Below are 24,963 nucleotides of genomic sequence, written 5' to 3'. Positions count from 1 at the left end.
AAAAAATCATTGCCTTGTATCCACATCCCGCTCTCATTTTCTCCAGCAAAAATACACCCAAGAGATAATGTTTCCCATGTGTCTAAATTACTTTCAGATATGATCATTTATTTCTATAAAGAGAAAAAAAATTAGACAAACCAAATTGCTAAAAGAAAAAATGAACAATGCCATTATTTTGACAAATTCTATTTTCTTAATAAAATTCTATTATACTCCTTTTGTTTAGGGAAAATAAATCTGCATTTAATGCCTTTAAGAATCTTTAAAAAAAAAATCCTAACAGGAGATTTCAGATTTACAATGTCAAAATAAAGATGATCCTAATCCATCTCTTAGAAATCATCTAAAAACAAGGAGCATGAAAACACACACAAAAGCCATCTTCAAGGTGACCAGACCACAGCCTATGAAGACAGAAAATGGATAAGGAGGGTGGCAACTGGCTTCACAGAGCAGAGGAAGGCCAAACAGAGTCCCTGCAGTCCCTTGGAGAAGGAAGCCTGGAAAGGCTCAGGAACAAGGCTCAGGGACTGCGAGAGGTGCAGGCTGGGCTGAAACCAAAGGCCGGGGTGAACACATTAGCCAGGCACCCACGCAGCCAGACGATGTTCCCTCCCCGGAGCCATCAGAGATGCCACCAGGCAATTCTCACCCACAGCATCAGACCCTGAAGGCTTATCCCCCTGGCAGAGTGAACCACAGAAACCAGTCTCGGAGACACTGGGCACAGAGGAGACAATAACGAGGACTGAAAACTGGAGTCATTTTCTGAGAGGTTAAGAGTGTGGAATCTGAGGGGCTCGGGGCTCAGTCTCAGCTCCGTCAATCAGCAAAGGTGCATCACCTTAGGCAAGCTACTTAAGGTCTCGGCACCTCAGTCTCCTCATGTATAAGATGCTGATAATAACAGGTTCAAAGTCCTAGAGCTGATGCCAGGATTAAATGAGGTAAAGTTCTTACAATGGTGCCAGCACATAGCAAGCACTCAATAAATATTAGCTCCTCCTCCTGCCCCTTCTACTTCTACTATCACTACCTATCCCCCAGTGGACACATGCGTGAGCACACACACACGTACATACACACACACCCCCCTCCGGCTCTCAGAATGCTGACAGCAGGAGTAAATTCACACGCACACAACTAGAAGGGCCTTATCTAGCAAAACTGAACAACCCCAGGGAACATGCTTGGTCCTGACATTTGGCAGTCAGCAACAAAACAGTTGGTTCTTCCCCGCAGATCATTTCACAATAAAACCCATCAGCTGAAATACCCAACCCCATACACACAGAGGTAACAAACAGCTTTCTCCATAGCAAAAATAAATAAAACTAAAAGCTGGTTCTTTGAGAAGATTAACAAAATTGATAAACCATTAGCCAGACTCATCAAGAAAAAAAGGGAGAAGATGCAAATCAACAGAATTAGAAATGAAAAAGGAGAAGTCACAACGGACACCTCAGAAATACAAAACATCATGAGAGACTACTACAAGCAACTATATGCCAATCAATTGGATAACCTGGAAGAAATGGATACATTCTTAGAAAAATACAATCTTCCAAGACTGAACCAGGAAGAAACAGAAACCATGAACAGACCAATCACAAGTACGGAAATTGAGACAGTGATTAAAAATCTCCCAACACACAAAAGCCCAGGACCAGATGGGTTCACGGGCGAATTCTATCAAACATTTCGAGAAGAGCTAACATCTATCCTTCTCAAACTCTTCCAAAATATTGCAGAAGGCGGAACACTCCCAAACTCATTCTATGAGGCTACCATCACCCTGATACCAAAACCAGGCAAAGATGTCACAAAAAAAAAATACAGACAATATCACTGATGAATATAGATGCAAAAATCCTCAACAAAATACTAGCTAACAGAATCCAACAGCACATTAAAAAAATCATACACCATGATCAAGTGGGGTTTATCCCGGGGATGCAAGGATTCTTCAATATACGCAAATCAATCAACGTGATACATCATATCAACGACTTGAAGGATAAAAACCATATGATCATTTCAATAGATGCAGAAAAAGCTTTTGACAAAGTTCAACATCCATTTATGATAAAAACTCTCCAGAAGGTGGGCATAGAGGGAACCTACCTCAACCTAAGAACGGCCATATATGACAAACCCACAACAAACATCATTCTCAATGGTGAAAAACTGGAAGCATTCCCTCTAAGATCAGGAACAAGACAAGGATGTCCACTCTCGCCACTACTGTTCAACATAGTTTTGGAAGTCCTTGCCACAGCAATCAGAGAAGAAAAAGAAATAAAAGGAATCCAAATTGGAAAAGAAGTAAAACTGTCACTGTTTGCAGATGACATGATACTATACATAGAAAATCCTAAAGATGCCACCAGAAAACTACTTGAGCTAATTAATGAATTTGGTAAAGTTGCAGGATACAAAATGAACACACAGAAATCTCTTGCATTTCTATACACTAACAATGAAAGATCAGAAAGAGAAATTAAGGAAACAATCCCATTCACCATTGCAACAAAAGGAATAAAATACCTAGGAATAAACCTACCAAAGGAGGTAAAAGACCTGTACTCAGAAAACTATAAGACACTAATGAAAGAAATCAAAGAAGACACAAGCAGATGGAGGGACATACCATGTTCTTGGATTGGAAGAATCAACAATGTGAAAATGACTATATTATCAAAAGCAATTTACAGATTCAATGCAATCCCTATCAAATTACCAATGGCATTTTTCACAGAACTAGAACAAGAAATTTTACGATTTGTATGGAAACGCAAAAGACCCTAAATAGCCAAAGCAATCTTGAGAATGAAAGATGGAGTTGGTGGAATCAGGCTTCCTGACTTCAGGTTATACTACAAGGCTACAGTGATCAAGACAGTATGGTACTGGCACAAAAACAGAAATATAGATCAATGGAACAGGACAGAAAGCCCAGAGATAAACTATGATCAACTAATCTATGACAAAGGAGGCAAGGATATACAATGCAGAAAAGGCAGCCTCTTCAATAAGTGGTGCTGGGAAAACTGGACAGCTACATGTAAAAGAATGAAATTAGAACAATTCCTAACACCATACACAAAAATAAACTCAAAATGGATGAAAGACCTAAATGTAAGGCCAGACACTATAAAACTCCTAGAGGAAAACATAGGAAGAACACTCTGCGACGTAAATAACAGCAAGATCTTTTTTGATCCACCCCCTAGAATAATGGAAATAAAAACAAAAATAAATAAGTGGGACCTAATGAAACTTCAAAGCTTCTGCACAGCAAAGGAAACTATAAGCAACATGAAAAGACAACCCTCAGAATGGGAGAAAATATTTGCAAACAAATCAACAGACAAAGGATTAATCTCCAAAATATATAAACAGTTTACCCAGCTCAACATCAAAAAAACAAACAACCCAATCAAAAAATGGGCAGAAGACCTAAATAGGCATTTCTCCAAAGAAGACATACGGATGGCCAAGAAGCACATGAAAAGCTGCTCAACATCACTAATTATTAGAGAAATACAAATCAAAACAACAATGAGGTATCACCTCACACCAGTTAGAATGGGCATTATCAGAAAATCTACAAACAGTAAGTGCTGGAGAGGGTGTGGAGAAAAGGGAATGCTCTTGCACTGTTGGTGGGAATGTAAATTGATACAGCCACTATGGAGAACAGTATGAAGGTTTCTTGCAAAACTGAAAACAGAACTACCATATGACCCAGCAATCCCACTGCTGGGCATATACCCAGAGAACACCATAATTCAAAAAGACACACGCACTCCAATGTTCAATGCAGCACTATTTACAATAGCCAGGACATGGAAGCAACCTAAATGTCCATCAACAGATGAATGGATAAAGAAGATGTGGTACATACACACAATGGAATATTACTCAGGTGTAAAAAGCAATGAAACTGGAACATTTTTAGAGACATGGATGGACCTAGAGACTGTCATACAGAGTGAAGTGAGTCAGAAAGAGAAAAACAAATACAGTATATTAACACATATATGTGGACTATAGAAAAATGGTACAGATCAACCAGTTTGCAAGGCAGAAATAGAGACCCAGATGTAGAGAACAAACATATGGACACCAAGTGGGGAAAGTGGGGAGGGTTGGGGGGGGATTGGGAGATTGGGATACCAAATTGTACACTCTAAATATATGCAGTTTATTGTAAAAAAAAAAAAAAAAAAAAGAATTCGTAAGGCACATTTAAAAGAGCTGTTTCTCAATACATTCAGTCTGTACGTGGCTGCACTCTTGTCTCATAACTGTTTCTTTGCTCATCATGGTTCATCTTTTTTGTGAAGCAGTGTCTTACAGAAGGAAAAACACACAGTCACGAATTCAAATCCCAGGTCTGTCTTTGTCATCACCTCATTCTATACCCTGGACAGCTTCCATAACATCTCTGAACCTCAGATTCCTCAACTGTGTACCAGAGACTATAAAACAAAGCTGTTATGAGGGTTAAAAAAAACAATGGACAAAAAAGCACATAAAAAATTGTGGCCATATAATATATGGCAACTGTCACCAGCAGTAGCATATTATTTCCTTGAAAATCATAGCCATCCTCTGACATACAGGTCATCTGGGCAGGAGCAGCTGTTTTTTCATCATTGTGGAGCCAAAGTCCATCAGTTTCCAGCCCAGTGTGGCCCCTCAAGTATTTACAGAACCCAAATGAGTAAGTAAATAGAGTACAAAATACTTTAACATCACTTACATACATGGCATTCACCATTTTCAAAGCCCTTTCAAAAATATATTCTCATAGATTCTCACAACTCTGAAAGGAATTATTATTTCAACTTAACCATGAGTAAACTAATGACATGAACAACTTGGACACACCAGCTAGTTAAGTGGTAGAGCTACAACTTCTTGGAATGGAGATACAGAAAAACAGGAACAGAGAGGCAAAAAGAACAGGCCATCGGCACAGGAAGTAAATCTCAGTCCTCCCTTCCATCCATCACTATGATAACAGAGAGGGTGACCACAAATCTACCAAAAGTCACTTCTTATGAAGAATTTAGAAGGAAGATAAAAGATTTCCTGTGCCTTTTCACTGGCTTTAATCCAAAATTCATCAAATTTTCTCAGTGAAATTAGTGTATAGACCCTTAAATACGTTAAACCCTGTACAAATGTTTATAAATCAAAAGTGGTTTTCAAATCTTTCCTAAGTTTAAGGAAGGTGATCATCACCGCACTGCGATGTGAAAACAAGCCCAGGCTCAGCAGTCCACCCAGCACCCTGGGGCTTCTACAAAGGAGAGGGAGCCAGACACACCACGGACCACAACAGAAAGCTAAGATTCAACTACAAGGAGAGACCATTCTTATAGTCCAGAAATTCTCATTCTTTTCACAATTGTGACCTATGTCATACAATATTTTTAGGAAAGAGAAAAGATAACTAAAGTACATTAGATATAAATTTTTTAGAGTATTTTAATACTTGAGAAACTAAATATACTCTGTTCAGCAGAGCCCTCCACAATGGGTTAACAACAGAGTTTAAGACAAAAGACCAGTGAGGAGGCTTGCCAGCATGGTGTGAAGCAGAGAGGAAGGCATGTTTCAGACATCTCTTGCAAGTTGAACACAGTGGGAGGCCTTGCTGATAACTGGATTTGGGAACAAGGAAAGGGCAGGGAGGTTGCTGCACTGTACATGTGACTCGCTGGCTGGCCGTGGAGCCATCTTCTGAGATGGAGAAGACAGAGAGTGAGACAGGCCGGAGGCTGAAGGGGCAGTGGGAAAATGAATTCCCTTTGGGAGGACCTACAGTTTGAGAAGCCTAGTGATTGATGTACAATTCTGTACCTCATATAACAAATTGAAGAACAAATCTGGAACTAGAAGGAGATGGCAGGTGGAAGATACAAAATTTGGGAATCATCAGCATATAGGTATATTTACTGCCAACTTGGAGAGATTATCTAGAAACAGACGCATGCCTGGGGCCCTCCAACATTTAACAATGAGGTGAAAAATAGGCAGAGCCAGCAAAGACAGTGAAAAGTAGAGACTGGAAAGGTAAGAGGAAAATCCAGAGAGCCTGGTGTCCTGGAAAGTGAGAGAAAGTAACGTTTCAACTCCACCGAATGCTTCCAAGACAGCCAGTGTGATAAAGTGGCCTATGGGTTTAGCAATGAGGAGTCACTGGGAACGTGACCATTTCAGTGCAGTGGTGGAAAAAGAAGCCCCGCTGAAGTGCACTGACAAGTTAAAGGAAATTAAAATAAATGAAGGACATTTTAAATAGTGGGAGAACAGACAATCTTCAGTACGTTTTACCAAGCCACACAAGCAGGCATCTGTAATAAAGCACTACCAGTGTGAGCACAGACATCTGTCCAGTGTTCAGCCTGGGAAGGGGACTGGGGAGTGTGGTGGGCAGACAGTCAGAAAACGCTTCTCAGAGAAATAACCAGATCCAAGAATCCAGGAGATACCATTCCTACAGTGGATGTGTCCCTGAAATGAAATGAATCCCACCAAACACACATGAATGCCTGTCTGCTCTTAAGTGAAGAAAATCTCGTTAAATGAAGAACCAGTGACTAACTTGCATGACATCAATAATTACCATAAGAAATTGTTTTTTAGGAGAAAAACATCCCCAAGTTTTTCAGTTGTGAAACAGCAGATTACTAGATCTGACATCCACAGTTTGGTTATCCCATGACCAGAAATAAAATAAAATCCTGCAACAGTTCTTCACTAGAGTTTTTAGGGTATGTCGGGGTGGGGCAAGGGGACTTTGCTCCTCGTGCGGAAGGGCAGTGAAGATAAGGTAACTAAGCGATGGACAGAGATGGCTTAAATGTCATCCTTCCTGAAAATGAAAAAACATAAAACTCTTCAGAGGTTGCTTTTCACGATTTCCTTAAAGGAAGATACAGGTTCATGATCATTTACTCAAAATCCTTGCAGCTAGATAAGTTTTGAAATTTTTAAAACTTTAGGTTCCGAAAACAGCAGACACCATCAATACAGAACACCCCCAGCAGGGTCTGGGCACCACCAGTAATAAAACATAAATACTTTTTTTTTTTTTAATTTTTTGGGGAGTACACCAAGTTCAATCATCTATTTTTATACACATATCCCCAATTCCCTCCCTTCCTTGACTCCCCCCCCTCGAGTCCCCCCCCACCCTCCCCGCCCCAGTCCTCTAAGGCATCTTCCATCCTCGAGTTGGACTCCCTTTGTTATACAACAACTTCCCACTGACTATCTATTTTACAGTTGGTAGTATATATATGTCTGTGCTACTCTCTCGCTTCGTCTCAGCAAACACATGAAAAGATGCTCAACATCACTAATCATCAAAGAAATGCAAGTCAAAGCCACAATGAGGTATCACCTCACACCAGTCAGAATGGCCAGCATCACAAAATCTGGAAACAACAAATGTTGGAGAGGGTGTGGAGAAAAGGGAATTCTCCTGCACTGTTGGTGGGAATGTAAGTTGGTACAGCCACTATGGAAAACAATTTGGAGGTTCCTTAAAAAACTACAAATAGAACTACCATATGATCCAGTAATCCCACTCCTGGGCATATACCCAAAGAAAACCATAATCCCAAAAGAAACTTGTACCATAATGTTTATTGCAGCACTATTTACAATAGCCAGGACATGGAAGCAACCGAAATGCCCATCAACAAATGAATGGATAAAGATGTGGCATATATATACAATGGAATATTACTCAGCTATAAAAAGGGATGAGATGGAGCTATATGTAATGAGGTGGATAGAACTACAGTCTGTCATACAGAGTGAAGTAAGTCAGAAAGAGAAAGACAAATATTGTATGCTAACTCACATATACGGAATCTAAAAATGGTACTGATGAACTCAGTGACAAGAACAAGGACGCAGATACTGAGACAAAAACATAAATACTTCTGCAGCTGACATGACAGGATGATGACAAAAAACTGCCTCACATCAGTTCAGGTCTTGCCATTCAATTAGTTATGCAAAAACTTTCCATCTTCAGAGCCCTGAGATTTCACAACTGTGGGTAAGGGACTGAGAACTTACACCTAACACAAGTTTTAAGAAAATAAAGATATGCTGAAGGAGAATGGTAGAGCGCTGAGATCCAATTCCAGCTCTCCTCCATACGAGCTGTATGAACCTAGGCAAACCTGTTAGCATCCATAAACCTTAGCTTTCTGACCTGTAAAATGGGAATAATGAGATCTACCCCTAAGTCTGCTGTGAAAACCACATGAGGTAATAAGGTTGGAAGGCACCTGGTATCATGTCTGGCCCTTGGCAGTACGATGACTAACCATTCCAGTCTGCCTGTGACTTTTCCAGTTCTAGCACTGACAGTCACACATGCTGGGAAACCCGGATGGCTGATCACCCTACTTGGCAGGAACTATTCTAATATTAAGAATGGAAATTAGCATAGGAAAGTATATTCAATACCTTGTAATAAACCATAATGGAAAAGAATATGAAAAAGTGTATACATATATATCTATATATATAACTGAATCACTTCGCTGTACACCAGAAACTAAACACAACACTGTAAATCAATTACACTTCAATTAAAAATAGAAATTAAAAGTAAAAACACAAAATGGAAAAATCACATGAAATAGTTTCAATAGGGAAATATCGATGCCATTGGGAATTACAGTAGCCTCTTCTGTGGTAGGCACAATTCTAAAACAGCAGCCCCTGGTATGCACACCCTGAATGACTCCCTCACATGGGGAGTGGGCAGGTTTGACCTAATCAGATGGACCCTTTTTCAGAGGTGGAAAGTCAGACTCAAAGCTACAGCAGATGCTCTCCTGCCAGCCTTTTAGATGCAAATGGATGTTGTGAAGATGGCCACGTGGCAGGAGCGGTGGACAGCCTCTAGGAGCTGAGGGCCTCAGTCCTACAATCACAAGGATCTGATTTCTGCCAACAACCTGACCGAATCTGAGGGGCACCTCAGCCTCAGATGAGTTCACAGTCCCTGCTGCCACCATGAGACCCTGCGCAGAGGACCCAGCCACGACTTCAGACCTACAGAACTGTGAGATAAGAAGTGGATGTTGTAAGCCAGCAAGTCCATGGTGATTTGTTACACAGCATTAGAAACATATGTCTTTTAAGAGAGCATTCAGTTCAAAATTACAGGGTGTGTGTGTGTGTGTGTGTAGTAAGGACACAAGCATCTGTAAACCGAAATTTCTTGCATGAAACTACCTTTTTTTAATATGAAAAATTCAAATCCAAAAGAAGTTTCTTATACAACTGAAGCTTTTCATACATTGATGGCAGGGGTATCAAATGACACAATCACTGTGGAAAACTGTTCCTGGCAATTCCTTACTAACCCTAAATGCCTGCCCACTCTACGACCTGGAAACCCGTCATGAGTGCAAAGACCCACAAGAAGGCACGCACACGAACGTTCAGAGCAGGTTTCACTGAAACAGCCAGAAACTAGAAACATTTCGAATGTCCACCAATAGAAGAATGGAAAAACTGTGGTGTCTTCCTTCAGTTAAATGAACATCAGTTAAAAAGAACAAATTAACAGCACACACAACAGGGATGAACCTCATAGGTACAATGTTGAGTGAAAGAAGCCAGACACCAAGAGTCAAATGAATGATCTATCTACATGAAGTTCAAGCACAGGCACAACTGATCTGTGATGACAGAAGCCAGAGTCTCAGTCACTTCTCAGGGGGGTGCAGCACCTAGGAAGGGGCAGCAGGTACCTGTGAGGGGTCCTGGAAATGTTCTACAGCCTGATCTGGGTGAAGGTTACATGAGTGACTGCATATGTAAATAATCACTGAGACATATACTTAAGGTTAATACCCTTTACCATATGCTATGCTTCAAAAATATTCTTCCCCTTTACAACTATCTGAAAACCATCTAATGACAATTTAAGATGAATTCCTCATAAGAAACCAGTGAACAGTGAAGCATGAATATGGTTAACATGTTATGCAAGTATACCTCTTCTTTTAAACACACTGCTCACTAAATGCTGGTTGAAGGAATTTCAAAGATAATGACCATGTTTAAGTTTCAGAAGCCCAGAGATATCTATACACATGTATACATAACATAATGTCCTCAATATAATATACCCAACAGATGTGAAAAACCATGGCTCTTGTCCAATTAATTACTCCTTTCACTTCTGTTCAATTAATTCCTTTGTTTACCTCCCAGTACAAGAATACAAGCTAGGTGTTACACCATCATAAAGCATGCAGATGTAAACTGTGCACAGCCAAGACAGCACCACTTCCATGGTCTGCACTGCCCATCTGACACTGGGGCAAGGGACTCTTTGCTATGGATACAGGTGACCATAAAGGCTAAGAGCGTGACAGGCAGGTTAGGACTGTCTCATCCAACCTCACACCTGGTCAGAAAGCCGTCCTGGTGTCCCTGCCAGGGAGCAGCTCACCCACCGTGGGGAAAGGAGGAGGGATGCTGGGGAGATCACATGGGCTGCCAAGAACTGTCTCCCCCACTGGAACACACAGAAGATAGGGTTCATGGCTTGAAAAGTCTCCCTTGGCGGCAAGTTTGCGAAACTGGAGTCCATGAGGGGTGGGGCTCAAAACCACCGCTGAGTGACCAGACCAAAAGTACACAGAAGTGCACTCACCTCACTGTTGTGGCCCCGAAGGTTGAAGTTGATTCTCTGTGGAGTGTTCCTGTCCCGCCGGCAGTGGCTGGAGGTGAAGGTTACCCCAACAACGCCACGCCCATTGCCCGTGGCCAGCCAGCCCTCCTCGTAGTAGCGCCTCCTGCACACCGGCTTCTCCTTCTCACTCTTGGGGACGCGGCCCTTCCAGGATAGGCAGAGGATGTTGGAGTCGCTGCACAGAACAGGCCCATGCTCCACTGCTGCATACATACTTTTTTTTGAAGAACCGTTCTACTTAAAAAGTAATACTGAATGCCAAAAAATGTAAACCAGGTGCTTTCACTGACAGATTGATGTTATTTTTGTAGTTGGCTTGCGCTGTTTTCCCTGACCACCTTTAATTAAGACTGACCTGGTTCTACTTAGGTCAGTATTTTATAAAGATCCACCAAATGCATAGTGAAAAAATTCCTCTATAAAAGATGATGGCAGTCTGCTAAGAAAAGATAATGCTTAAAAAAAACCTGGGGTCCATTTTTATTTTCAAGTCCTTAGAGGAAGAGCGGGCTGACCCTTTGGAGAAAGAGCATCGTCAACAAGTGGTGATAAAGAAACTGAGTGTTCTTCTTTTCACTCAACTTGGTTCTTCTTATTCAGCCTGAGATTCCAGTTTAATGTAATGTGATTCCAGAGACAAAGGGTTGCAAATACATAGATTTCAAGTAACTTAAGGCTTTAAGAATCCCTCGAGCTGGAATCTTCACTTCAAAAGTTCAGATGCAGAGACAGAAAACATGGGATCATCTTCCTTCTGAAGCCACCCTCTGGCTTGTTTTCTCAACTAGACAAGTTTCTGCTGCTAAAGCTGAAAAAAGATTGCATAAAGGGAAAAAAAGGCACACAAACCGTGCAAAACAGACCAGAGTTTGTGCAGACAGCAGTCCAAATTTTAGAAGTAAAAAAGACTCTTTCCCCACTGTTCAAAACCAGAAACCTCCAACTTCAGAGCCCAGCCTGGCTTCCTAGCAGGTGGCTGTGTCCCCAGGGAGGGCTCCTCCGCAGGCTGACGCACCCCTTAGTGCCATAGAGGCAGGGAGGAAGCCCCTCCCTCAGCAGAGTCAAGGGCTCTGAAGCGCTCACAGGAGTCTGAGTGTGGACCTCCAGGGAACCCTAAATACTCCTGCCAACAAACGAGGGCCGAGCTGGCTGCAGGCTGTCTCTCCGCCCCTAGTCACTTCTCAGTCACTTCTCCCGTCTGCTCCTAAAGATCACATACTTTTCCAACTTGAAGGAAAAAACTAATCTCAGAATCTAGTCCATCAAGTAGTCTTCCTCTGATATACAAGTATTTCTGGACTCAACAGGGAAGAGAATCCCTTAAAACGGAAACACAGGCAAGAGTCGGGTGCTTCCTCACTGTCTCCCTAAAGAGTGACCATGTCTGGCTGATGGGCGCTTTCCTGATCACCTTCAGAGACCGTCTCCAAACTCCACGTGGACAGTCCAAGGAAAGCTTTACTTGGATGCTCCTTGATAATTATTTTGTAATTATCAGTTTCAATTGCTACCTTAAGGTATTATCCTATAGATACAGAAAAGGAAAAGGGAAATAATAAATTAAAATTTCTGGAATACAGTCAACTGAAAAAAGGCAAAGGAATCAGTTCGCTGTTCAGACTTGTCCCATCATACCCTAACTGGCTTTCCTCCAGTCACAACCACACAGTAAGAGCCACTTTTCAGTACAGAAGTTAACGTCTGTCCAAATCACCAGATCCACTGAAACATAAAGTGCAGAAAGCACCGCATGCTCCCATCTGCAGTGCCTGAAATCACGCTTCTCCCTCAGTCACCTGCTCACTTAGTTCCTTCTTTAAACTGGAGAGGTATTTTTGCGGCCTGATCTGTGCAAGTTTTTTTTTTCTTCTTTTTGCAGACTTTCTTTACCCGTGAAGACCATATGGAAAACTGGCCGTTAGTGATATATTTTTCTCCCCGGGCTCCCAAGCCCAGTGGTGTCAAGTTGCTCCATCTGATTCTCAAATTAATTTTCATCAGTTGTGAAACTCTTCAAGTGCACACAAGAATGAGCCTGTCTTCTTGTGTAAATGTGTACGTATAAAAAGGTCTTAAATATACATAGACATACACTCTTCAGCTGGCACCCAAAACGTCTGTTTTCCCAGCCGTTTCAGGAACCATGGGATTAATCACAGCTTGAAGGCCCTGGAGTCTTACAAATCTGTGAGAAAAAAAAATAGGACATAAAAACAAAGAACTTTAAAATACTGAAGAATAAAGGTTCTAATACATCTTTATTCATAAACATATGATCGTAATATAATAACATAATAATCGCTGTAACTGAAATCAGAGAGATGCATCTAGACACTTACATATATCAAATGGAGCTACTAATTGGTGAAATTTAAATAGTAAAAGGATACTCCAAGACAACTTACAGACAACATGCAACATAAGGAGTTTGAATGACATGTACCATTTACTAAATGTGCCACCAGCTGTGCACAGTGAATGAAATGACACCACACTGTCTTTCTTAAGACTGTGAGCCCTGAATGTGCACCTTTACCGTCCAGAGGTCATCATCCTGAGTTAAGCAGGCACCCTCAGAAAGGAGACAGAAGAGGCTCAGACAAGTTATCTGAATTGATGTTTTCACTTTCAGTAAAAGATATTCCCTGAAGACACACGGCAGCAAGGGCCTTTAACTGCCGACAGGTCACAGAGCAAAGCATAGCTGTCTTCTCAGCTTCTAAGTCATCTACTAGCAATAAAGTCCTAGAGAATCCATCTCCAGCAAACCTATCCTCTCTTCCTTCCTGCTGCCTGCGGTCCAGGCCCATATCACAACCACAAAGACAATGGACGACTTGATTCCGAACTTCCCCACAGCATCCCACCTTCCAAAGTACCCTCAGAGCAATCTTTCTAAAACTCAAGGCTGCTCCATGAGCCTAGACTGTTCTTGCCCCTACCCAGGCAGCCCCCTGGAGAGCAAGCTGAAATGGACAGCCAAGCCCCACCCCCACCCCCAAATACCTGGCACTGAAGGTCCAGGGCTGGGCCTGGTTGTCTGCATTTCTAACAAGTGTCCAAGAGATGCTAATGCTGCTGCTCTGGGACCAGCTTTGAGAACCACTGGCCCATAAGATCAAGTCCCAGCAAGACCGTTTAGGATCTGATTTCAACTTGTCCTCTTCTGCCACAGCCGCCACATTCAGCCTGTGTTGCAGCCATTGACCTCTGGCCACTCCCTGAACTGTGAGCCCAAGAACCAGGTCCCCCCTCTCCTTCATCTCTCCATGCCTGCTGCTCCTTTGCCAAGCCAGACCCACACCCCCTCTAACACCCACCAAACAGCACCTCTCCTGTGAAGCTTCCCAGAGATCCCGTACTAACCCGTGTAACAATTTTCATCTCACTGTGTCTAGAAGCTGGGAACCTACTACCCTTCTCGTCCCTGGCACAGAGCTTAGCACAAACAAGTTACTCAGTAAAAGTTTGTAAGAGGACGCAGGCGGGGGCAAGGTAGCAGCTACAGATAATTTCCTGGAGATACCCTAATTCAGATGAATCACAGTATATTATGTACTTCCCATGTGCCTAAAATCAAAACAATTAAATTCTCTCAGGAAGCACTTGTACCTGCCGCAAAAAAGTGAAAACAAATGCTGTATCTTCCTCCTGAAATTCTAATGCCACTGTATAATACTCCCTGAGTCCGTATCCTAATGTGGTCAGAGGACAACACCACAGTGGGGAAAAGCAAAAGCAACTTCTCAAGACCCAGCAATATACACGCAGGGTTTAAGCTATTTAAGAGCATAATCCACAATTACTAAAGCACACACATTAAATACGACAATGTAAACCATCAGTTCCCTCACACCCTCCTGCGGGGGGAAGGGTTCATAATGTCAAAATTATTTTCAAAATAATACTAAGACATTATTTGTCTTCTTCACTGCGGTGGCAATTTCTATCAATGGTGCGAAAGCAACAGGGGGTCAAGCTGCCAGCTCCGTGACACAAATCAAGGCCCAGCACCAGCCAGCACCAGTGCTCATCACATTTTTTAAAATGCCAGCTTTACTTAAGAATGTTCTGAGGACTTCCCTGGTGGTGCAGGAGTTGAGGTTCCAAGCTCCCAATGCAGGGGGCCAGGGTTCAATCCATGGTCAGAGAACTAAATCCTGCATGCTGCTGAGCAACTAAGCCCGTGCGCCACCACTACTGAGCATGCGCTCTACAGCCTGGGAACCACAACCATTGAGCCCATGTGCCACAACTACTGAAGCCCCCATGCCTAGTGCCCATACTCCACAACAACAGAAGCCACCTCAATGAGAAGCCCAGGCACCACAACAAAGAGTAGTCCCTGCTCGCCTCAACTAGAGAGAGCCCATGCACAGCAACAAAGACCCAATGCAGCCAAGAAAGAAAGAAAGAGAGAAAGAAAGAGAGAAAGAGAGAGAGAAAGAGAGAGAGAAAGAGAGAAAGAAAGAGAGAAAGAAAGAAAGAAAGAAAGAAAGAAAGAAAGAAAGAAAGGGAAAGAAAGAACGAACGAACGCTGTGTAGCCAAGTAAATAAATAAATGTTAACAAAAATGTTCTTAATAAAGCAGTAAAAAATTATTAATTTATTAAATCTCACCCCTTGAGAACATGGTTGTTTAATATTCTGTGTTTCAAACAGTAAGAACACACACCACACTTCTGCTGACTATGGAAGTACAGTGGTAATCCTGAAAAAAAGCACTTGTGCTATAGTTGAAGTTGTGGGCTGAGCAAACTGCTTTTTCCATGAAATGCCATGTTTACTGGAAAGAATGAATGACAAACTACGGTCATTCAGGCCTGGGTCTTTGGCAGACATTCTTCTCTAACATGAACAAAGTGAGCTGTCACTTTAAAGAAAACGACTGATGGTATTTGTTGCCAATAATAAAAGTAGAGCTTTCAAGTTAAAATTAGAATTGTGGGGAAAGCAGCATCTATTACTATGAGTTTGATAGCTCCCCAAGATTTGAAGACACTCTGCAAGCGACAGAAGGTGATATTAATAAATGTGAATTTCTGATAGTATATTTCATAGTCTGTCAATATTTGGAAGATTCACATAATTTGTTGAAGCAATATTTTTCAAATGACCATTGTATGATGATGCCAATTACTCTTGACAGAGCCGCTGAAGGCGCAAGAAAGACAAATGGATTTTAATATAATCAGGTACAAAAAAGTCACTGACATATTTAAAATTCTACATCGCTACTAACCTTTAAGAAACTACCACTTATTGAGTTTTGGTATAGTACCAAAGAAAAATATCCATGATTAGCTGAAAAGACTATTAAAATACTCTTCCCTTTTCCAGCTACATATTTGCGTGAGGTCAGATTTTCTTCAGACATTTCAACAAAAACAGCATATTGTAACAGACTGAATGTAGAAACAGATATGGGAATTCAACTATATTTTCAGTAAGTTTTTCATTAATTTTCATTAATAATCAATAAATTTCATTAATTTTCATTAAAGATATTTTACCAAAATGTAAAACAACGCTACTCTTCTCAGTAAATTTTTTAGCTAGAAAATATACGGTTATTTTTCATAATAGATTATTTATAACATTTATAGGTTTATTGTTTTTAAATGAATTAGTAATTTTTTAAAATTTCTAATGGTAAATATCAACAGCTAATACCCACACAATCAAAAGCTCTTTTTGGACTTCAATAATTTTTAAGAATACAAAGGGGCCCTAAAACTAGAAAGGTTAAATATCACTGATGCACACTAACTCTCCAGAATATGTGTTAAATAACTATTGAAATAATGTAGGATAAATTTCCATAGTAAAAGCACAGACAAAAGAGTTTCATTTTATATATGTTGCTATGATTTTTAACCAAACTTTTAAAATTACAAAGTGCTATATATATGCAAGACAAATAAGGCAGATATTTTAAGGAAAAATGACATGCTACCTAATTATATCTCAAATGGATAACGGATACAAAAATCTAACGACAAAAAACCACAATCATAGTCTCCTAATTACTGAGAGGCTGGTGCCTATCTTAGGGCTACCATTAGTGGAAATAGGTGATGTTGGGCACTTCCCTTTTTTCTGTCTTATTTTCTCATGAGGATGAGAAAATAAGGCTATAACAATTAACTAGTTTCTGAGGGAAGCTGACTGTCAAATCAATACTAGTAAAGCAGTTTGGTATAAAAAGATTAAAAAACAACTATTCAACTGAAAGCAGGGACTCAGAACAGATATTTGCACATCTATGCTCAAAGCAGCACTCTTCACAATAGCCAAAAGGTGGAAGGAACCCAAGTATGTCCTCAGGCAGATGAATGGGTAAATAAAATGTATAAAAACATACAATATTATTCAGCCTTAAAAAGAAATGAAATTCTGACACACGCTACAACATGGATGAACCTTGAAGACGTTCTGCTAAGTGAAGTAAGCCAGACACACAAGAACAAATACATATAAGTACGATTCCACTTAATGAAGTATCTAGAGTAGTCAGTTTCATAAGAGAGAAAGCAGAATGGTGGATGCGAGGGCCTGGGGGTGGGGAGACTGGAGAGTAATTATTTAATGGGTACAGAGTTTCAGTTTGGGATGATGAAAAAGTTTTGGAGATGGACTGTGGTGATGGCTGCATAATAATGTGAATGTATAAGGTCGCTGAATTGTATACTTAAAAATGATAAAAGTGCTAAATTTTGTTATGTATCTCTCACCTCAATTTTTAAAATCATGTGAGAAAAGCAACTATTCAGACAAAGTCTTCTGATAATAGATTGAAAGTAAAAATATTTTTAACTTAGTACAGTTTGGCATTATGATGTTTTTGCCCTAAAACTGTAATACAGGCCCATGAGCCATCCCTGTAGCCTTTTATTAGGAATAAACAATGCTAACCTCTGAATTCTGGCCCAAACCTGCTTCTGTTAATTGCAGCTTATTTTCAGAATATTCCTCTGGTAAATCACCGAAAAATCTATTCCTGCTTTTAGGAGATTACAATCTTAAAGCAAATAATACATGTGCCTGATTGAATTAATAACCTGATAGTGATCTAGGAGACAGTAAACTTATAAGATGCTTCACACTCTAACTTTCCATACTATACAGTTCTAATGGCAAATTAGGAGCCCCAGAACTTAGGAAAGCACAGCTTATTGACAGAATTGTACATCATTAAGAAAATTCTATACTAATTATAGGCACTCCTAGATTAATCAACCAATAAATCTTAACTGAACATCTATTATGCATGAGGCCCCTGTGCTGCACTTGCTGCTCCGCTATCCCCAGTTAGGTATCCTATTTTCTAACTAGAGTTACTGCACTACAGGTCATTCTGTTTTATCTGATTTCTACTTTCCACCAACAGGGATGAAATTTACTATTGGCGGGGGGGGGGGGGGGGGGGGGGGAAGGAGGGAGGATAAAAATGCATTTTTCACTTGTTTTATTTTTTAAATCATCTGAATTACTGTTCAAGATCAGAGATAAAATAAATTTGGGAAAAAATTTTCCATTTACACAATTTTGATAGAAATATATTCATTAAAAGTTATAAGAATGCCACCACTCTGGAAAACAGCCGATATTAGCTAGCACTGTTGAAGGTGTGAATACTCTGCACACAGCAATTCCTCTCCTGAATGTGTGCACTAGACATCCCCTCCAAAGTCTCTGGGGGATGAGTGCACAGGCACTTATAGCAGCAGTGGCATTTACGTTAGCCAGAAACTGAAACCAGCCTGAATGGATTGTGTGTGATACATCTCAACAACAGAATTCTATACAGCAATGTAAGTAAACACTACGCAGAGAAGACAGGTACGTTTCACAAGCACGATGCTGAGCAAAGGGATCCTATGAAAGAATACCTATACCATGAATTCATTCACGTAAAGTTCAAAAGCAGGCCAAACTAACTTATCAGTTAAGACTGCATACCCAGATAGCATAACTAAAATTTTTAAAGCAAGGAAAATATAAAGTGGTACAGTAGTTACCTGAAAGGTGGGGGGTGGGGGGGGGACTGTGATTGGGGAAGGGCACACAAGGTGGTATTGCTGAGATGCTTGCAATAATTCCATATATTCCATGTCTTGATCCGGGTGGCAGTTATGAGGTGTTCACTCCGTAATTACCCTTTACTGCCTCTATGTCTGATATACTCTTCTACATGGATGGTACATCTCACAATAAGCAGGTTTACTGCACTGGGAACTATATTAGGCATCAGTCCTCTGGGGTTTTTAGATAATTTAAATCAATTATTAAGAGAGTTTTTTTAGTTATTATATCCAACCTTAATGAGTACTCTCTCAATCTGGAAAATCCCAATAAAGTATCAAAAATGCTATTTTAGTTCTCAAGTTAAGAAAGTATCCACAAAGAAAATACATATTAGCATTAAAAAATGGAGATAAGAAAATTTCAGAATAAAGCTTTATTACTTTCTGAAGGATAAAAATTTGAGACAGTAGTTAAGCAGAAGATTGAGATTAGAAGCAAAAAGTAGACCTGGGGGGAAAACATACATAGATGTTGTTAGATGAATGCAAAACAGGAAAAAAAAAAAAAAAAGCAGAAACTTTTGAATAAAGTATTCCAAACACTAAAGTTTAAGCTTTTGATTACAGACTTGTCCAATTTCTACTCCCCCAGGACAGCAAGTCTGCTCCCTGGGCCGTCTGCTGTCTTGGACTCCGCTCCAGGGCAAGGAGGAGGGAGGGTGGCTCCCTCCACACCTGCGGCTCCCCTGTTGCCTCCCTCCCACAGACAGCAACAGATCCTGAACTCCACATTTCTTTTTGAGGGAAGTAACTAAAATGACCTGCCTCTAATTACAGTCGCACTTTTCCCTGGGGAATTTTCCACAACCCACAAACAGCAAGGGAGCCCAAGGCTGTAACTGGTTCCTAATTGGTTTCAATAGCTGCCTGGAGGCCAGTTCAAATTTGCCTTCCAAGACTGCCTTTAAGGGTAGGGATGCTCTCAGATGAAGTCAGACAGAGAAAGACAAATATGGGGTATGTTATCACTTACATGTGGAATCCAAAAAATAGAACAAATGAATGTGTATAACAAAACAGGAACAGACTCACAGATATAGAAAACAAACTATTTACCAGTGGGGAGATAAGGGGGAGGGGCAAGATAGGGGTAGGCGACTAAGAGGTACAAACTACTATGTATCAAATTGATAAGCAATAAGGGTATATTGTACAGCACAGGGAAATACAGCCATTGTTTTATAATAACTTTATATGGAATATAATCTACAAAAATACTGAATCACTATGCTGTACACCTGAAAATAATATTATAAAACAACTATAGTTCATTAAAAAAAAAAATCAGTGTCAGCCTGGGGGCAGGAGCGGAGAGGGAGACGGTCGGGACACTCCCAGCAATCACCTGTCACTTGGCTGCTACCTACGTATGTAGGGAAACAACTACACACATGAAAAATCTACAACACCACTGCAAAGATAATGGAGTTTAATAATGATTCAAAATATTTTACTGTGTTATTCTCTAGCTCTTAATTCTCAAAACATGCTAGTGAGATAATAACTAAAGACATGTATGCATGGTTATGTCCAGACTTATTCAAAAGATGCAATCTTACTACAATTGTGAGAGTGCCAAATCATCCTCCTGTTGACTGTAACCTTTAGAGACATATTCCACAGAAAAGTTGTCTAACTCCAAGGAGCACTAGTCCTTTAGATGCCCGCAGTACACAGAAACACTGCCCAGACTCACATAGCAAGGGTCCTCTCTGCTCACAGGACAGCTGTTTTTCAGTGTAATCCATCACACCTACTAGACCACACACTCCTGAACTCCAATTCTTATCTCACCTGCACTACCCACCAGTGTGCATTTAATGAAGTGTTCAATATGGTATTAAGTATGGTTCACAGCCCCAAATAGTCTTCTAAGAAAAGGGGAAACTAAATGCTAACTGAAGGAGACTCTCTTCACAAACCAGGCTGCCAACACCAACCACCCAGATTTGGGCCTTTTGAAAGCCTCAGGCCGCCAGGCACTGCAATCCACTCGAGTGAAAGAATTCAGGGAGAGGGCTGTGGCCCACTGCTGTGTTCAGAGAACAGCAGAGATACATTCTCAGGGAAGATTACTCCTATTTGCGTTCTGTGCCTGATTTCTACAGCTAGTTCTAAGAACATGAACATCTAATTATCTGTACAGAGAGAGGAGGGCATGGAGGCTACAATACAAACAGACTGATTACAAGTTTAAAAGAGAGGGAACGAGATACTTCTGAGTATGAATCCACACCTGAAACTTACCTGTTAAAATACTGTGGTACCATATATGGGACTCACTGGTTTCAAAAGTCATGTGCCTTAACTAGAAAAAGAGAGCAGCTCATTTGTCAAAGTGACAAGGACCAAAAGAAATGATCATTCCCAGTGTCATGCAGAGTGCTGAGAAATGAAAGACCAATTTGGTGATATAATTCAAAAGACTTAAAATGTTACAAACCATTTGATTCAGCAACTCTACTCCTGGAAATTTATCACAAGGAAATAATCTTGGGTTATGCAAAGATTTAGCTATAAGGGTTTTCCACCACAGCATCTTTATAAGGCAAAAATCTGAAATAACCTTTACGTCCAAAATGGGATATTGGTTTAGTAAATGTGGGTACAGACATAAAACAAAAAATTATGCAACCATCAGCAATTATACTGCAGATGACGAAGGAGTGATATAGTAACATTTTCTCAATAATGTAAGAAAAAAGTGAAATTACAGGTCACACTTTCATGATGTTCTGAAGCGCCTGCCCACTACTATAAGTGTGCTGGAGTTGCAGGAAAGTATGACAAATCTCTGAGGAAGGCACGCGCGCACACACACAGACACAAATAAACAAAGCAGAAAGCCAGAGTTATCCAGCAAATGCAGATATAAGATACATATTTGTCCAGAATTCTCCAGCTTATACCCAAATGCTGATATAAGCAGTGGAATCAGAATAGGTGCCTAATTTCCCCAGTTTCCCAGCAACTGTGTCAGTTTTAGCATTGAAAGTCCCACACCCCAGGAAACCCTTCAGTCCTGGTCAAACCAGACAGCTGGTCACACAATCAGGCATCCAAACTCTGGTCCAATCTCAAAGTGGAGAGACTGAACCTGAACGACACATGTTCTGCAGGGCCCACAGAGGCTGCTAAAGCTGCCCCAAACGTCCAGCATCCACAGTGCTAGGGTGCAGCAAACGCACATCTTGTCTTCATGAAAATATTCCCGACTTGGGACCCAGGGAAATCTGGACTGTAAAGTCCTGATGAAGTGTCGGAGGCTCCGAGTGAGCACATCGACAGATAAAAGCCTCAGGCGGACCCACTTTGGTGAGCTTTTCCTCCAGGAGCTCAGCAGGTCCTCACAGTAAATATCGGAGAAAAATCCCCTCCCTTCCGGCAGGGGAAGGGGAAAAGGAATCATTTCAAAATAAGGCAGAGCGTTAACAAGGTCTGCCCTCAAGAAAAACTATTTAACCAGGGCCTAACCAATCAGGATTTTATAAGAGCAGAAGTGACCTGGGAGCAGAGACAGACCCAACTCCAGCCCACTCTGGCCAACCTGTCCCACCTAAGCGGGGAGGGGGAAACTGAGAAAAATACGTGAGGATGATTGCAGAGGCAAAGGTTCACCACAAGACTGAGACCCAGAGTTCTAGGGATGTCATGGCCGGCACAGGGATTATGGTTAACGACACTCTATTATATACCTGACAGCTGCTAAGACAGTAAATCTGAAATGTTGTCACCACAAAAAAGAAATGCTAATTATGAGAGCTGATGGCAGTGTTAAGTAGCCCTCCCATGGCAATCATTTAGCAAGATGTATCAAATCACTGCTGTACACAAACTTACACAAGATTAGATGTCAGTTATGTTTCAACAATGTTGGAAGAAAAAATAAAGAAACTCAGGGATGGGGAGGAAGGGGCACAGGGAAACTTTCAGAAGTGATGGGACTGCTCCACGTTGTTGATGTGGTTGGTGGGCACACAACCGCTTACACTTCTCAACACGTACAGAACTGTACACTAAGAGGTGAATTTACTGTATATAAATTATATTCTAATTTTGAAAAATAGTGTCTGGCACAGAATAAATGCTACACAGTGATTATTTTTAATGCTGCTATTGTTATGTACCAGGCACTAATAAGCTGGGTGCTAAAAAGACAACAGGGAGCATACAGAGATGTAGTCCTACCTTCAAGGAGCCTATAGTCCAGTGAGGAAGATCAGGTATTAATCAAGTGATTACGACTACGACAAAAGCCACAAAGGAGAAGTGTGTGGTGTTCTGAAAGCTGTTAAATCCACGATGTAAGGGACAGTGGAGGCAAGGGGAGGACTCCAAGCAAGTGGGAGAGCATGTGCTAAGGCCATGGCTAGGACCAAGAGAATACAGTGCTCTGGAGAAACTTGAAAGAGTGCTAGTGTGAGAACTCTTCACACACAAAACCACAGTGAGATATCACTTCACACTTATTAGGAGGGTTAGTATAAAAAAAAAACAACACTGACAAGGATGTGGAGACAGTGGAACCCTTATGTTCTGTTGACAGGACTGCAAAATGGTATATCTGCTATGGAGTATGGAGTTTCCTCAAAAACTAAACTAAAAATTAAACTAAACTAAACCAACCATATGATCTAGCAACTCCACTTCTGGATATACACTCAGAAGAACTGAAAGCAGGATCTTGAAGAGGTGCTTACACACCCACGTTCACAGCAACATTACTTACAATTGCCAAGAGTTCCGTGGAAGCAAGGCAAGGGTCCATCATTAGATGAATAAACAAAACATGGTATATACATACAAAGGCATATTATTTGGCCTTAAAAAGGAAAGAAATTCTGACACACACTACAACATGGATGAGCCTTGAGAACATTATGCTAAGTGAAATAAGTCAGTCGCAAAAAGACAAATACTCTGTGCTCCATTTATAGGAGGTATCTAGAGTAGTCAAATCCATAGAAACAGAAAGTAGAACAGTCACTGCCAGGAGCTAAGGGGAGGGGGAGTGGGGGTTCATTTTGAAAACACAGTTTGAACAGACAGATTTTTAACAGGTACAGAGTTTCAGTCTTGCAAGATGAAGTTCCTGAGACGGGCTGCACAACAGTGTGAATATATTTAACATTACAGAACTGTATGCTTAGAAATGGTTCAGATGGTAAGTTTCATGTCATACATTTTTCACCACAATAAAAAAAAAGCTATGTTCACAAACACACACACAGCTGAGACGTAATCACAGGACTGTATAACGCTTCCTCCCACCCCACTCCTTACCACCACATTACTAAAGGCCTATTTAAAGCAGTTCCTTTTAACCAGTTATCATGTCCAGCTATAAAGAAAACCTTATGCGATATACTAAAAGGCAGAAAACACAGTTTGAACAGACGCAAGCATCATAACCAGACTCAGAAATGGCAGGGATGTTGGAATTAACAGAAAAGGAATTTAAAAGGAATAGGATTAATATGCTAAGGGCTCTAACGGATAAAGCAGGCAGAATGAAAGCACAGATGGGCAATGGAAGCGGAGAGGTGGAAATTCTAGGAAAGAACCAAAAAGGAATACTAGAGATCAAAAACACTAACAAAGGTGAAGAATGCCTTTGATGAACTTCTTAGTAGACTGGACGTGGCTGATGAAAGAATCTCTGACCTTGAGGATGTCTCAGCAGAAGCTTCCAAAACTGAAAAGCAAACAGAAAAAAAAGGGGGGGGGGGACAAAATATCCAAGAACTAAGGGACAACTACCAAAGTGTAACATATATGTAATAGGAATAGTAGAAGAAGAAAGACAGAAAGAAGCAGAAGAAATGTCTGAAACATTAATGACTGATTTTTTCCCAACATACTACAGACACCAAAACATACATGCAGGAAGCTCAGAGAACACCAAGCAGGATAAATTACAAAAAAAAAAAAAAAACACACACACACAGGCATCATTTTCAAATTACAGAAAAGCAAATATAAAGAAAAAAAAATCCTGAAAGAAGCTAGAGGGGAAAAAAAACACCTTAAGTATGAGGAGGAAAGATAAAAATTACATTTGTCTTCTCCTCAGAAATCACACAAACAAGAAGACAGTGGACTGAAATGTTTCAGTGTTGATGA

General features: G+C 40.7%; 1 protein-coding gene across 8 annotated transcripts in view; it reads right to left on the bottom strand.

Moving 5' to 3' along the window:
* The window catches only part of TULP4 (TUB like protein 4), a 228,360-nt gene that overhangs the window by 160,559 nt on the left and 42,838 nt on the right, over nt 1-24,963 (bottom strand). For 7 of the 8 annotated variants that reach the window (XM_057738408.1, XM_057738414.1, XM_057738409.1 and 4 more), the window contains one exon: nt 10,715-12,938. The exons of the other annotated variant lie outside the window; for it this stretch is intronic. In XM_057738408.1, the coding sequence (XP_057594391.1) occupies nt 10,715-10,966 (252 nt within the window). In that variant the 5' untranslated portion in view covers nt 10,967-12,938. The remainder of the gene's footprint in view (nt 1-10,714; nt 12,939-24,963) is intronic. 8 annotated transcript variants of the gene reach the window in all.

The sequence above is a fragment of the Hippopotamus amphibius genome, chromosome 6 (genome assembly GCF_030028045.1).
Source record: "Hippopotamus amphibius kiboko isolate mHipAmp2 chromosome 6, mHipAmp2.hap2, whole genome shotgun sequence".
Lineage (NCBI taxonomy): Eukaryota > Metazoa > Chordata > Mammalia > Artiodactyla > Hippopotamidae > Hippopotamus > Hippopotamus amphibius.
The sequence above is the reverse complement of the archived record's forward strand: the minus strand, read 5'-3'. Positions and strand labels throughout refer to the sequence as shown.